The 14911-nt window shown below is 40.2% G+C and overlaps 1 protein-coding gene across 9 annotated transcripts in view; it reads left to right on the forward strand.

Annotated features, from left to right (window-relative positions):
• Positions 1-14911, forward strand: part of cacna1ab (calcium channel, voltage-dependent, P/Q type, alpha 1A subunit, b) — a 126950-nt gene that overhangs the window by 27668 nt on the left and 84371 nt on the right. For all 9 annotated transcript variants that reach the window (XM_042485644.1, XM_042485647.1, XM_042485650.1 and 6 more), the window contains exons 6-16: positions 3584-3687; positions 3843-3958; positions 4078-4122; positions 4930-5022; positions 5343-5540; positions 8600-8712; positions 10142-10254; positions 11404-11535; positions 11652-11724; positions 13104-13224; positions 13487-13554. In XM_042485644.1, coding sequence (XP_042341578.1) covers positions 3584-3687; positions 3843-3958; positions 4078-4122; positions 4930-5022; positions 5343-5540; positions 8600-8712; positions 10142-10254; positions 11404-11535; positions 11652-11724; positions 13104-13224; positions 13487-13554 — 1176 coding nt within the window. The remainder of the gene's footprint in view (positions 1-3583; positions 3688-3842; positions 3959-4077; positions 4123-4929; positions 5023-5342; positions 5541-8599; positions 8713-10141; positions 10255-11403; positions 11536-11651; positions 11725-13103; positions 13225-13486; positions 13555-14911) is intronic.

Below are 14911 nucleotides of genomic sequence, written 5' to 3' on the forward strand. Positions count from 1 at the left end.
GTCCACATGAGCCAAACTTTGCTTTTAACCTTTAATAACGTGTTTACAACGTATCAATAATTAGGCACCACAGTTACTCACAATGTCCCCTCATTGACGTAAACAATAAAGTCACATGTCAGCAATAGAAAGCAGCAAGCTCGTCAAAGCAGAGATCTTTGTGCCGTATATAAAATTAACTTATGTATCACCACAACAAAACACCAGAATATTAATTACAACAAGGCTTAATTCACAATTCTTGTGATACACAGTCCCTACTGTAAGCAAAAAACTGAGTAAACTTATTCTCAGTAGTGGCTGTGGATTACGATCAAGCGGCAAAATAATGCCAGCGCTAAAGTGGCGAAAACTGCAGTTCCTCGATTGACCACTTGAGGCTGGCAAAGTCAAAACAAAGTCAGTTCCCATAGACCCCCATGTTAAAATGGCCACATTTACAGCAGAAATAAACATGTTTACAGCGTGGTTTTGGACTCTATAGATAATTTTAACAATCATGAAAATAATATGGGGGTGAATTTTTAAAGAACTCACCTGTTTACATTTTTATCAAGGCTTAAAGTTATGCATAATTAAGGTGAGGCTGCTTTGACTGACAAGCTGTCTGCAAGGCATCACCATAGTCTCTGAGTCAGATCCAGTTCTCGCTCCTCCACCGCTCCACCCTCTTGTCCAAAGATGGTCCCTTCCAGCTTGAAGATGGTGACCACTGAAACCCTGTGCTTGAAGTTTTTAAATTGACTACCTCCATTTTTTATATTCAGTCGATCATTATAATCAGGAATGTTAAACATGCTCAAAAGACTTACTGTACTGATCCTAACATACAGATTTTCATCTTTTTAAATAAAAAGAACGACAGGTGTTATAAGAGGAAACGTGATTAACCAGGTAACCTAATGAGAAAAGGAATTAGACAGTTATCAGACCAAAAGGCACAGTGTTTTAAGGAAGAATTTCACCTCTGGAAGGATGGTCTCTTCATAAAACCAGTCTGTCTATGCAGTAAAAAGCTGCAAATACTTCTAAATTTGGTGCTGCTTGACCAGAGGAAATATGAGAAAAAAGGACTGTGGCATTTGGTTTTGCTAAAGGGATAGAAAACCTACAACTACCACAATGCACTGCACAGCGCAAAACACCCTTCTTCAGTTTTTTTGAGGTGAGAAATAGGCAGTGCAGAAGCAGAATCTTTGTTGCTATTTGATCAGTACTTCCTAGTTTTACAGTTTGATCACAAAGGAGATGGGCGGCGCTCTCTCTTGATCCGCTTCCATACTCTGTGTACACCTGGTGACGCCAGGCGTACAAAAATTAGGAAGTACAATCTATAGTTCGAGCAACAGCCCAAGACGCCATTTGGCAGGTTTTTGCTGGCAGATGAGCAGGGAGATCTGGGTACTGGCAAGATGAAGGGAAGTTTAATATGTTCATTTACACATACTACTCACGTTGTTATGATACAAAGCTGGTTGAAAATCGGTGAAGTGTCTGTTTACTAGGCCTTCTGCATCAGGACCCCACTGTGCCAACACAGTGGCCTCACTGAAACAAATGAGAAGGCTGTTTTTGATGCAGTGTTATTGATGCAGTATCATAAATAATGTTTTATCTACAAAAATGCCAAACTTATTGCAGATACTGGTTGCTAGCTATGCAAACAGAATCTGCCATCATAAACCACGAATCCTGTCACTCCTCTCACAGTCGCAGCGTTCTTTTTGTTCACTGTGAAGTCTCTCAGGTTCGCTCTGTGTGTTTTTTAGCACACTGAAGGACTCGTGGGGGCGGGTGGTGGTGGGGGTTGGTGATTGGCTTGAATTTCATTCAGCTAAATGAAGCATTAAGTAGTTTCAGATTTGATTCGAAACACCATTTATTTGTCCAAAAGCCATTTTCCATCCCCCCCTCTCTTTATCATTCTCTGTTTGGCTTCCTTTATCCGTCTTCTCATCTGTCCTTTTCCTGCCTTCGGAGTCGCTCTCCCTCCCTCTCCGCCTCCTTCTCTTCCACTCTCTATTCTGGTCCGTCTCGCTCTATATTTAACATCTTTTCTGATGGATGGAGGCTGACTTCCACACTCACACAGGCAGTCAGGAGGAAACCAATGAAAGTTTAATAGAGAACGGGCTGCTTGCACTGTACCTTGCAGTATAAAACCCAACACATGCACACAGCACTCCAGCAGCAGATAACAATCAGCTGATTTAGACGTTGCACGGGTTCCAGAAACACAATATCCTCCAGTAACCTGATTTCGCTGATTGTCGGCTGTGTTTGTGGAGTGCAAAAAAGAAAGTGACACACTGTCAGTCAGATTTGTCGCTGCTGACGTGCTCACCAGACACCTCGGTGCAATCAATATTTGTGAAAGCAGGAGATGTTGTAACGTAACACTGAACATGGTGTTTGTCTCTGTTTTGTTGTTTCTGCATGAAAATACAACATCTTTGCCCCAAGTCAGGCTTTAAGGTGACTCTTTAGCCAGCAGAATATGCAGAATATACTCCAGCTTTCCGTGGCTCTTGTGCGGTACAAGTAAACTTGCTTAAATTAACAGTCCATTGGTTCTTCAGTTAATTAGCTGGATTTTTATGAACAAAGTAGTTTTTACAAACCCTTTGAAACCTGGATCAACATCACTGTTCTTTTGCTACATTCAGACACCTTTCACATTTTTTAGACTTCCGAGCTCTGAGCAAACTGGTTTGAATTTTTCAGAAACATCGGAAAAAAAAGCCAATGAGCAACTTGACAAAAACTGTCCTGCAAATTGCACAAAATAAGTAGATCTGAAAATTTTTTTTTTTTTTTTTTAAAAAAAAGGTAGGGAAAAATATCCAGTGATCTACACTTTGGATTATGATAGTTTTATACACATTCAATTATTTGAAAGATTTAATATAGTTTTAGAGCAGGTTTTTTAGGTCATTTCCCTGTTGTTGTTGTTTTTTAAATTTCCCATTAGTTTTTTTTTGGTTTGTTTGTTTTTTGCTTGTTTTTTTTCTCCAGGTTATTTTTTGTGTGCTTTTTTAATACTTTCTTTCTCATTTCTGGATCAGTTGTTTTTAAGTTGCTCATTGCCTTCCTCCTATATAAAATCTTTGTCCAGAATTATTATAATTTTACAGCCGTATTTTATTTCATATTGTTTACCTGTTTTGTTTTGTTTTTTTGTTTTTTCCCCATTTGTGTGTTTTTTGTTGGTTTGCTTGTTTGTATTTTTTTTTTTAAATAATTTTAAGGTAACTGTCTTGCACTTTTCACTAATGTCTTATAATTTCTGGGTCATTTCTTTTTAAGTTTCTCAGTGCCTTCTTCCCATGTTTTTAAAAGAAATTAAGTCAACCTGCACCGGTTTCAGAGTTTAAAGGAACAATTCACCACCACATCACAGATGCTTATTTTTCCTGTTACCTGTAGTGAGCTGCCAAGTGCCTGAGATACCTTTGCTACCTTTAAGGTTGTCATAAGTCTGAAATAGAGTAGAGGGAACATAGACATTTTATGAGTGAGATGACCAGGAATAACACTGTCTGTGTCTCTGTCTGTGCGTCTGTCTCATGTTTTTCTCACGCAGAGTAACGATGTGGAGGGCAGTGCCTGGAACTGGATGTACTACATCCCCCTCATCATCATTGGCTCCTTCTTCATGCTCAACCTGGTGCTGGGTGTACTCTCAGGGTATGCGCCTCTGTGTGTCTCCAGACACTTTATCCTCTTTCTGTTTTTAATACAACACTATATACATGTATGCTTTGTATAATTTAGATTTCGAGTTTTGTTCTAATAAAAAATGCAGAATGAATAGATTAAAAAAATGACAAATGTGCCCTCAGTGAATTTGCCAAAGAGAGAGAGCGAGTGGAGAACAGGAGCGAGTTCCTGAAGCTGAGGCGACAGCAGCAGATTGAGAGAGAGCTCAACGGATACCTGGAGTGGATCTGCAAAGCAGGTCAGTGCGCACCGATAAACACACTCAGACGCTCTGACACAGACTGCTTGTTCCCATGTATAGACATACTGCATGTGGGAAGACCAACCAGTGTTTTACCTGCTTATTTTCTTGTACAGAGGAGGTGATTTTGGCTGAGGAGGACGGCACGGGGAACTTTGATGGTAACTGACCTTCTTCTCTCTTCTGTAATTGGAGTCAGGCTAACGACAGAAGGAAAGCAAAAGACAATATGAAGACAAAGCTACACAGAGACATCGAGAGTTTTTGCCTCAGATGATAAATAAGGACACCGGACACTGAAATAAAATATGTTTAACCCTTTGAAACTTGAGAAAATTGATTTGATTTCTTTAAAAATCACAGGTTGAAGGCGTGTATGTATATGTTGTTTTCTGTAACATTAATTTAAATACATAATTGTAATAATTATATATTATAGAAAACTTTTTTTAAAACAAAATTTCAGGTTTTCACCTTTTTTTAAGCTAATTTCTTGCCACGTTAGTAGTTTAACCCTTTGAAACCTGGAGCAACATCACTTTTCTTGTGCAGCATTCAGATGCCTTTGGCAAGTGTTTAAACCTTTTAGCCCGGAGCAATTCGGAGTGATTTAACATGGAAAAAAAGGGCAAAGAGCAACTTGTTGAAAAATGCTCCACGGGTTGCAAGAAGTTAATAGATTTAGAAAAAGGAAAAATGTCTAGACAAAAGAAAAAAGTCATGGGAAAACTATATTTAATTTTTTAAAATAATTGTTTTAACCTTCTTTTTCTTTTTTCCTACTTGTTTTCATTTTTTTTTCTTGTACTTTTTAACTAGTTTCTAGCTAATTTTTTGGTTTATTGCACATTTTTGAAGTTAAATTGCTCAGGTTTCAAATGGTTAAATGTGTAAATTTTGTGTTAAGCAAAAAAGATATTTCGATTTTAATATACAGATGGAGAAACAAGTCTTTTTTCTCTTGCCAGGTTCGAGGCGAAGGCCAACCATCAAAACCAAAAACAACAAGACAGAGCTGCTGAACCCTGAGGAAGGAGAAGACAACATTGGAGATGCAGTAGGTAAGAGAAAACAGAGGGATGGAAAGGTGAATGCAGTGCGTGGAGACGTGAGGATAAAACTTCTTTTCATGCCAGGTTTTTCAGCTCTGCAGCACCATGTGTTTAGGTGAGACGTTTAAGTTTATTTTCAGGCAAATTTCAGAACTTTGGTTTGTAAATATAAAGATCTGCAGTGTCAAAGTAGTAAAAAAGCTTAATGCGTCATCTGTTGTGAATGATGAGCCTTATATCCTCTCAAGCTGAAGTGGTGGAGGGCCCAAAAAACAGCAACCCATTAAATCAGTCAAACTATAGACTGTCATGTCTCTTTCCGTCCCCAGGTTTTGCCCGCTCCAGTATAAAAAGCGGTAAGGATGGCTCCAATTACAGTAAGAAGGAGCGACGACTGCGATTCTTCATCCGGAAGATAGTGAAGACGCAGGCTTTCTATTGGACGGTGCTCTGCCTGGTGGGCCTCAACACCATGTGTGTGGCTGCGGTGCATTACGATCAGCCGGTGCTGCTCTCTGACTTCCTCTGTGAGTAAAAGCACACATGAAACACTCAATATACACACAACTACACATCAACGCATGCTGCAGTGTCTGAACCAGGGTATTTAGAAATCACAAAAGTATCTTTTTCAATTCCAGTTGAAAAAGTGTAGTTATACGCACATCACGTAGTTGCAAGGCTATCAAACAACAGAGTATGCAAGGAAAAAGGTAATGCCTGCACACTTATTGCACGCCACACAAGTTTATTTAAGATGTTTCAATCCTGTTTGGATCTTCATCAGGTCAAAATGTTTTGATCAAAGCGTTGTCTTGAATAAACTGATGCTTTTCAATACCATCAAAAATACAGGCGCTCCTCTTTCTATTAAACTCATTGTATGTAGTGCACAGCATGCACCACCAGAGCTCAGTCTCCAGTTTCTCTTCTGAGCTGAAAGACGCCATGACTCTAGTGGTGGAGGGTGAAGTTACAAGACTGTAAACACACAGCAGCCAGCAACGGCAGAGGGAAACCGTGGGGAATAACTGCATGTTTTCTTACATCTAACTCTGTGAATTCAGGATTTATTTTGACCAAACCGGAGCTGGTGATTATTGTAACAGTGGACTTACTAATATGACTATATTACTAACAAGAGTAACCAAGACAGTTTGGGTGAGTTTTATGTTGTTTATGTCGAGTTTGAATGAAATGTGTTTTATGATGAGTTAATAAGGCAATTAAGTATTTCAAGTCCAAAAAGGAGTAGAGAAAATGAATACTTAGGTCAGATGGATTCCCCTTCAGAGTTTAGAAGTAGGAACTTCGACTTTGAGTGCCGTTCTGTTGTTCCTTTTATTGCTGGAGGTCAGAAATCTTTGTGTACCAATTTGTATGAAATGCAGCATTACTTTATGCAAGTTTTGTTGGCGTTAAGGGTAATATCATTTTACCTTTACATTCCCAAATTTACCTCCTAAAACCATGTCTACATCTGATGCCACAATATTTTACAGTTTTCTTTTTAGAGCACATTTCAGTTTAGTCACCACTGCGGTCCACACACACCTCGTCCCAACCTGAATCATCTTTTTACACTTCAAATCGACTGTTTCCTCCTACACGTGCAAACAAAGCACTTACAACTTTAACTCCTAAAAACAGCAGAAACATGTTGCCTTTTTCTCTGCTAACCAGCATCGAGTCCATCATCACCTTCTTTTACATCTTCCCTCTGGTTTTTTAGTCATACTTGCTCAGTTATAATTATAGTAGATACATGAAAGAAAGCGCTTTTTGAATACTTTTGTCTTTCTGGTGTCAGCTTGAAAATATGATTACTGCAAAGATATTCACTAAGTTTTCAAGTATGAGACATTACTTTGCGTGGTTGTCTTTAATTGTATTATAAATAAGTCAATCCAGTAAATTCAGCGTGAGGTTCGCAAATTTTTATGCCTCTGCACCAATAATAGCTGAGGCCGAAGACATTATGTCACAAACTGGCACAAACTTGGGCTCAAGAATGAACTGATTAGAATTGGTGGTCAAAGGTTATGGTGACTGTGACCTTGCGTCCGCTTCTTCGTGTATGCAATATTTCGAGAAGGCCTTGAGGAAGTTTCCTTGTAAACGCGGTATCTCAAGAGGGTCTTGAGGGAAGTGCCTAAAATTTGGCACAAACATCCACTTGGACTCAAGACTGGAGTGTGTAGAATTCAGTGGTTAAAGGTCAAAGGTCAAGGTGACTGATATCTCCCAAAACATGGATTTGTCCATACATTTGCACATTAAGACAAAACTTCTCACGTGTCACATAGGATCAAATGATGACATTTTATATCCAAAAGGTCAAAGGTGAACTTCACTGTAACATCATAATGTTTCCTTTCTGGCCCTCACTCAGTATCATTTCTCAGGAACAGAGCGGGAAAATCTTGTGTCCAACCTTGTGCTGATTGTAGAGATGTGAGGCACAGAAAGTGTGCCGTATCATGATCTACGGTGATTTATTTCATATCTGCTTATTTTATTCTTTATTTTAGTTCTAGATGCTCGCTGCTGCTGACATGACCGGACGCACACACACACACACACACACACACACACACACACACACACACACCCACACACACACACACGCACACAGAGACACCGGGCCAGTGTCCAGTGTCATTAGCATATGAAGCTGTAGCTGCTGATGGAGTCCATTCATCACCAGACTGTCATACACCGCTGGGCTCGCACCACTATTGACTTCCATTCATTTAACTCTCTCTCTTTCTTTCTCTTTCTCTCTCTTCACCTTCCTCCTCTTTTGTCCTACTCCTCCCTTACTTTCTTGTTATCTGCCTTCTCCTCCCTCTTTTGCATTCTGTATCTCCTTCATCTCCATTCCTCTTCCTCCCTCTTCTCTCCATGACCTCACCCTCTTTCATTTTCACCTTCCTGTATCCTCCATTTAACCCCCTCTACTTCTGTTTCCTCATTCTTGACTTCTCCTCATTCCCTCCTCTCCTCTTGTCCTATCCCTCCCTCCCTCCTTTCCTTATATCTTACTCATTCCTCCCTCTTCACCTTCTCTGTCTCCCCATTCTCCCCTCTTCTTGTCTCCTGTCTCTTCATTCTTGCCTTCTCCTCCTTCCCTCCTCTCCCTGTCTCCTTCTTCTCCCACCCTCCTCTGCTTCTTTCCTTCTCCTTCCCCTGTCTCTCTCCTCCCCTACTCCTCTGTCACTCATTTCCTTCCTTCCTTCTCCTCCCTCCCTTCTCCCTTTCACCCTCTTCTCTCTCCCTCCTTCTTCTTCTACTGTTCTCCCCCCTCCTTTTCCTACCTCCCTCACTTCCTCGCTCCCTCACTCTCTCTTTCCCTCCTTTTCTTTTACGCTCACCCACCTTTACTTCTCTTGTTCTCCCTGCCTCCTTTCTTCCTCCACTCCTCCTCACATCCTTCTTTCCCTACTCCCTCTCCACCTTCCTTCTCTCATTCTCTCCTCCCTCCCTTCTTTCCTTTTCTCCTTCTCCTCTCTCCCTCCTCTCCTACTCTTTCTCCAATCTCACTCCTCTCCCTCTCCCCCTCTCTTTCCCCTTCTCCTCCCTCCAGTCTATGCAGAGTTTATCTTCCTCGGTTTGTTCATGTCTGAGATGCTGATCAAGATGTATGGTCTGGGCATGCAGCCCTACTTCCACTCTTCATTCAACTGCTTCGACTGTGTGGTGAGTACACACACACACACACACACACACACACACACACACACACACACACACAGAGTTACTGATGGAAATAAAACAAATTGCACCCATAACGATCAGCTTTTGATGACAAATCCAACACTCCATTTAATCAGCACATTTGAGAAATAGATTTTTCTCATGTTGTTCTGCGACAAAGTGAACAATGAGCAGATTCAGTATTGCGTTCGTCACCTATACATGTGCAATAACTGCACATTAATTTATCATTGTCGCAGAGGCTTATTGGCAGGTTACTTCATATTATATGAAGTACATTTTGAGGTGACATCATGTAATACTGTGTTCAGCCCACAGGTAGCATATGGAGTTAGAGATTTCATTTGCAATTATGTGGGGTTTTTTCCCACTCAAATACAAAAAAATCACAGACACAATTGGCAAAATTCAATAATACATAATTTAATTTTTAGAAAAGTAAAAAAATTATAAAAAAGTAAACTACCTGGAACATATTTAAAGCTAGGGCTGGGCAATAAAACGCTAATCCTGAAATAACTTTTCCATGATTGAAATATGAGACGTAGTCGATAAAATGATTATTTGTCATGTCATGTGCGACAGCCCACTCCAGCACAGAAATGTGCTCCATCGCTGACATGTCCGACAGCCCGATTCAGTGCGCGGACATGTCCGACAGCCATACCAGTGCGGAAATGTGCGACAGCCCACTCAAGCGCACGCATGTCTGATAACCCTCTCAAGAGCGTGGACATGTCCGACAGCCCGTTTCAGCGTGTGGACATGTCCAATAGCCACTTCAGCACACGCACATGTCCGACAGCCCGTGGCCAAGTTGTAATAAAATGTAAAAATGAGAACAACATTTTTTAAGGAGTAGTTCTTGGCCATCAATCATAAAATAATCGAAACCGACATTCAGAACCTCTAACTGACATATTCTTACCCATGTTGAGTATTTCAGTTATTTAAAAATTCTGTTAACCCTTTCCCCACTGGGGCTGCCAACTCCCACGAATCAGCTGTGCGTCTCACGCTTTTGGGTTCTGTCTCACGCTCTCATGACACTGAGGAAAATCTCACACCAAAACACAGCGAGGGCAGAAGTGTTGAAAAATCATGTAAAACAGTGAATGACTTTGACTCTAGAACAGTGTTTTCTCAGAAGAGTGTTTCACAGCCACAGCCAAATCTGCAGATGTGGAAAGTTACTTCTTTAGACTTTCACCGGCTACTTTGTGTTAGTTTCAGGTTTAATCAGACTTTGGATGAATTATTAAGAAACACCAGGACGCGTCGCTCCGTGTCTCATCCAGCCGCTCGCGCTGTGCTCTCATTATTATTACCAGTCTAAATACCCCAGCTGTAGCAGCAAGTTCTCTGGGTGTATCAGTGTTTATTATTATTAAATATTATCTTGTATGCACAGGTCATTGTGGGCAGTATCTTCGAGGTGGTGTGGGCCACCATCAAACCAGGAACATCCTTTGGGATCAGTGTGTTACGAGCTCTGCGACTGCTCCGCATCTTCAAAGTCACCAAGTAAGCTTCTCTCTCTCTCTCACACACACACACGCACACACACACACACACACTTACATAATACATACATGTCCATCAGCATGCACAGACAAGACAATGATGATAAGAGCATCATGATGACAAACTGAGGCCGTGGTGCTGACATGAAAGAGATTTCGGTGTTTTCATTTTTTCTGTTCACTGTTGTAACATCTAAACACTCCTTGGGTTTTGGCACTTTGACACTTCTTTGACGCTCCCTTCAGGAGAAGTTTTAATTGGATTTTGGCTCATGCGCATTGTTCTGTTTGTTTGCGAGCAGCTTCCCTGCTCATCACGACGCTGCTCATTTGGATGAATCTCACTTAAAAATAAGTCTTTTACCCACTAGGGGGGTGAAATCGTGAAACTGTGTTTTTGGGGTGATTGCCATTAAGGTTTAAGGGTTAATTCTCTACAGAGTCAGAGCTGGACAATACTTTAATATTATTTTTACTGTCTTTTAACCCTTTTTAACCTGAGAAAACCCTTAAAACCTGAGCAAATTTAATAACAAAATTTACTTAAATAATTTTAAATATATAATCAAAAGAGTTATTCATGTAGTTTTCTGGCCATTTTCCCCTGTTTTTCAGAGCTATTTGTCAGGTCATTTTCTTGTTATAAGAAAATTAACAACAACAAAAGAAAAAACTGTTAAAAAACATAAGAAAAACAAACAAGACAATGTCCTTAAGAGATTGATAAATAAATAAATGTGTGTGTGTGTGTGTGTGTGTGTGTGTGCACACGTTTGTATGTTTGAATATAGATTTTTTCCCCCTTTTTTTCTGCAACATTTTTAAAAAAAATGTAAATAAAAAAGTTAGTATTGTAGTTTTCTGACTTTTTTTCCTCTTTTTCTAGAATATATTTTCCCCCAGTTATTCGTCAGGTCGTTTCCTTGACACCTTTTACTAATTTTATGCATTTTATGAGACATATATCTTGTCAAGTTGCTTCCTACATTTTTCCCCATGTTTTCCAAAGAATTAAAAACAATTTGCTCAGGTTTCAGAGGTTTAAATGTTCGAAAGGCATCTGTACACAACACAGGAAAACTGATTTCAATCACGGTTTTAAAGGGTTGATTAGAGCTCTAATTCTCCTCCTCCTCCTCTTCCTCCTCAGGTATTGGGCTCCTCTTCGAAACCTCGTGGTTTCTCTGCTAAACTCCATGAAGTCCATCGTCAGTTTGCTGTTCCTCCTCTTCCTCTTCATTGTGGTCTTTGCCTTGTTGGGGATGCAGCTGTTTGGAGGACAGTCAGTATCAACACAAACTTAAAAACAAGCGCCTTTCTCTGTTTGAACTTTATGTGTCTGTTTTTCTTTGTGTATGTGATGTTATTCCTGTTTTTTTCTCCTTTTCTTTGTCTCAGATTCAACTTTGAAGGTGGAACCCCATCTACTAACTTTGACACGTTTGCAGCAGCGATCATGACGGTGTTTCAGGTAGGAAAGACAGACTAATACACTGAACGAAAATTTAAATTCACCATAAAAATCCAAAACAAAATCCATGTTCGTGAGCACTTCTCCTTTTCCAAGATAATCCAGGTGCTGATTAAACAGCATCATTACTACACAGGTGTTCTTTGGGATGGTCACAGTCAAAGGACACACAGCACGATGTCACGGGTGCCGAAAGTTTTAAAGGGCGCGTGCAATTGGCATGCAGAGTGCAGGAATGTCCACCAGAGCTGTTACTCATGAGCTCAGTGTTCATTTCTCGAAAATAAGCCGCCTCACCCTATTCTCGTTCCAAAGTCGTCAAATGCTGCCACTTTTGCAGGGATTTTGGTGTAAGATCCCAATGCCAAAAGCAACCTTTTGTGCCTCTATGATACGCTGCTCGACAGCATCAGTTCAGAATGTGGCCGGATTAAACCATTCACATTGTAATTCACGCCGTTGAATGGTGCCAGAATAAAACGCCACTGGTGGTGACGTCATATGAGGAGCACCTACGCCTACATGTGCCTTTTTAGCCTGTGATTTTTTTGCCATGTGCTTTTGTTGACGTCTCAGCATTAATTGCCATGTACTTTTGTTGACATCCCGGCATCAGTAGTGGCATCCAGGAACGTCACCAGCAGTCGAGAAGGATACTTAGAGCATAATACGTAGACGCTGAAGTCCACCGACAAAGCGGCAACATGTGATGACTTGGGATAAGAACTTTTGTAGCTGAATACATTTTACAGCGTGGTTGAGTGTTACGTACCACTGAGTTATTGTATTTTTCTGACACGACTGTAAACACACTCGTACATTTTTGAGAGAGCTGACGCTTTTTTCAAGGGTGAAATTTAATGATGCCCATTGTTGTCATGTCATCAGTTTGACTTGTTCGGTTGTCCTGATGGCAGTCTCCGTGTTCCTGCGTTCTCTCTGCTCAGATAGAGAATCGGCTTTTGTGAGGAGCCATTTGGGATGCTTTATTGTCTCTGAGTGACTCAGAGGCCAGCTGTGTTTGTGTGTGCTTCTGAGTCTGCACATGTTGATGTTCGTGCATTGGTATCTTTGGGCTTGGGGCATTTTAAAATAGGAATATAAAATGTGCCTCCTTATCACTTCATCGCTGTGGGGGCTCAGATTTTGCCCACAGCTTGTAAGTTAAGTATCACTGCCATGTGCATAAAAAGGCACAAAATTGAGCTTGGTAAACAAAAAGCTTTGGATAAATAACATAAACAGTTCAGCATAGGCACCTAAAGAATAACCCATGTTACCCACTAATGTCTCTTCCTGTCTCCCCATTCAAAGCTGTGTAGAACCGGGCCTGGTATAATTCCTCATTTCAGCTTAATGTTCTTGTGTTTTATGTGTAGATCCTGACAGGAGAGGACTGGAACATGGTGATGTATGACGGCATCGAGTCCCAGGGAGGCGTGAACGACAAAGGGATGGTGTTCTCCATCTTCTTCATCGTCCTCACGCTTTTTGGCAACTGTATCCTGCCTGCACGCTCACATAAACACATACACAAATGCACAATATGCATGTGTAGAAATATATCGAAACATGCTAAACAGTAACACACAGGCAGATTATTTTTTCTTTTGACTTTTCCTTTTTCCTCTCCATCTGAGCTCTGCTAATACAGTTCTTCTTACTCTCTCCCCTTCAGCTTTTCTGTATCTGCTCCCCAGCGTCTCTCTTTCTCCCCTGTTGTCCTTGCATCATTGTTCCTCCTTAACCTCTGCCACCACAGACACTCTGCTTAACGTCTTCTTGGCCATCGCTGTCGACAATCTGGCCAACGCCCAGGAGCTCACCAAGGTACGCTGTCAAACCAGAAAATATACATTCTCCCCCTTATTTTAAGGGCAAAAAAAGTAAAAATTAAATAAATTGTAACCTGTCAGATATGTTCTGAGCCTGGACTGATTTAAACAAGGTTGATTTATACTGGGACATTAACCCTTTGAAACCTGGGCATATTGGTTTGATTACTTTCAATAACATGTGGAGAAGGCAAACAGCAACTTACCAACAGATGATCCAAAGTAGCAAGAAATTAGTAAAAAGTTATGAGAAAATTCCCTGGAAAAATTGAAAGAAAGGAAAAGTAAAAAAAAACAATTACCTTAAAAAAGTGCAAATTTAAAAAAAAAACCAAACAAACAAAAAACATGTTTTTTTTTAACATAATTACATCAACATAATTCTAAAAATATAATAATAATGATTCTGGACATTTTCTTCTAGTTTGTGATAATTTTATAGCCCTTACCCTTTTATAAAAAACAAATATTCAGTTAATTTAAGTCACCTTTTTTTTTTTTTTTTTTGACTAATTTCATGCAATTTGTGGGGCATTCCTTGCCAAGCTGCTCATTGTCTTTATGCCCATGTTTTTGAAATAAATATATAAATATAAAGAGCTTTTGAGAGGCGTCTGAACACAGCACAAGAAAACTGATGTAAAAGCAGTTTTTAGAGGGTTAAATTGTGGATCATTGTTAGAATGGAGTCAAAAATTACATTTGCTGTATTTAATTTTTTTTTTTTTTAAGAAGAGATTTGTTCTTGGTCGCTGTTTTTGTTATTTTGAATATATTATTTTATTTGCCTGTGTACTAAAAATGGGACCTGTGGACTTCATAAGCAGCACACAACAAAGAATTTACTTTCTAAAGAAATAGCTTTCTTTTAAAGTCCACAACAAAATGCTCCAAATATTTTACTTTGCTTTCATTGGAAGTGTTTTATCCTCCTGCATCATCTGCTGGTTTGGCAATGCTGCAGAAGCCCCGAAAAAGACTGCCAGCAGAACGGTAACAGCAGCCAGTAAACAGTTTACTGGCTGTCGTTACAGTTTACCAAATCTGGATTGCATCTGCAGAGACAGATCGATGAAGAAGGCAAATAACATTGTGGGTGACCAGAGGCAATTTGCTCCCCTTTATTCTCTAAAGATAGACGTTTTTCTGCCTCCCACAAGCCATTAAATGTTTAAAAAGGTAACGCACTAGCACCTTATCCCCTGTGCACTGTGGTCACTCTGTTCTGGTCAGCAACAGTGTCCAGCTGGTCAGATGATTTAAACCGGTAAAAACACAGACTAAAGCAGTTTCATGTCACAGATCAGTGATATTCCCATGCTGTTAGGCCTGTCTGCAGTGAGCTCCTGCTA

Source organism: Plectropomus leopardus, chromosome 4, assembly GCF_008729295.1.
Source record: "Plectropomus leopardus isolate mb chromosome 4, YSFRI_Pleo_2.0, whole genome shotgun sequence".
NCBI lineage: Eukaryota > Metazoa > Chordata > Actinopteri > Perciformes > Serranidae > Plectropomus > Plectropomus leopardus.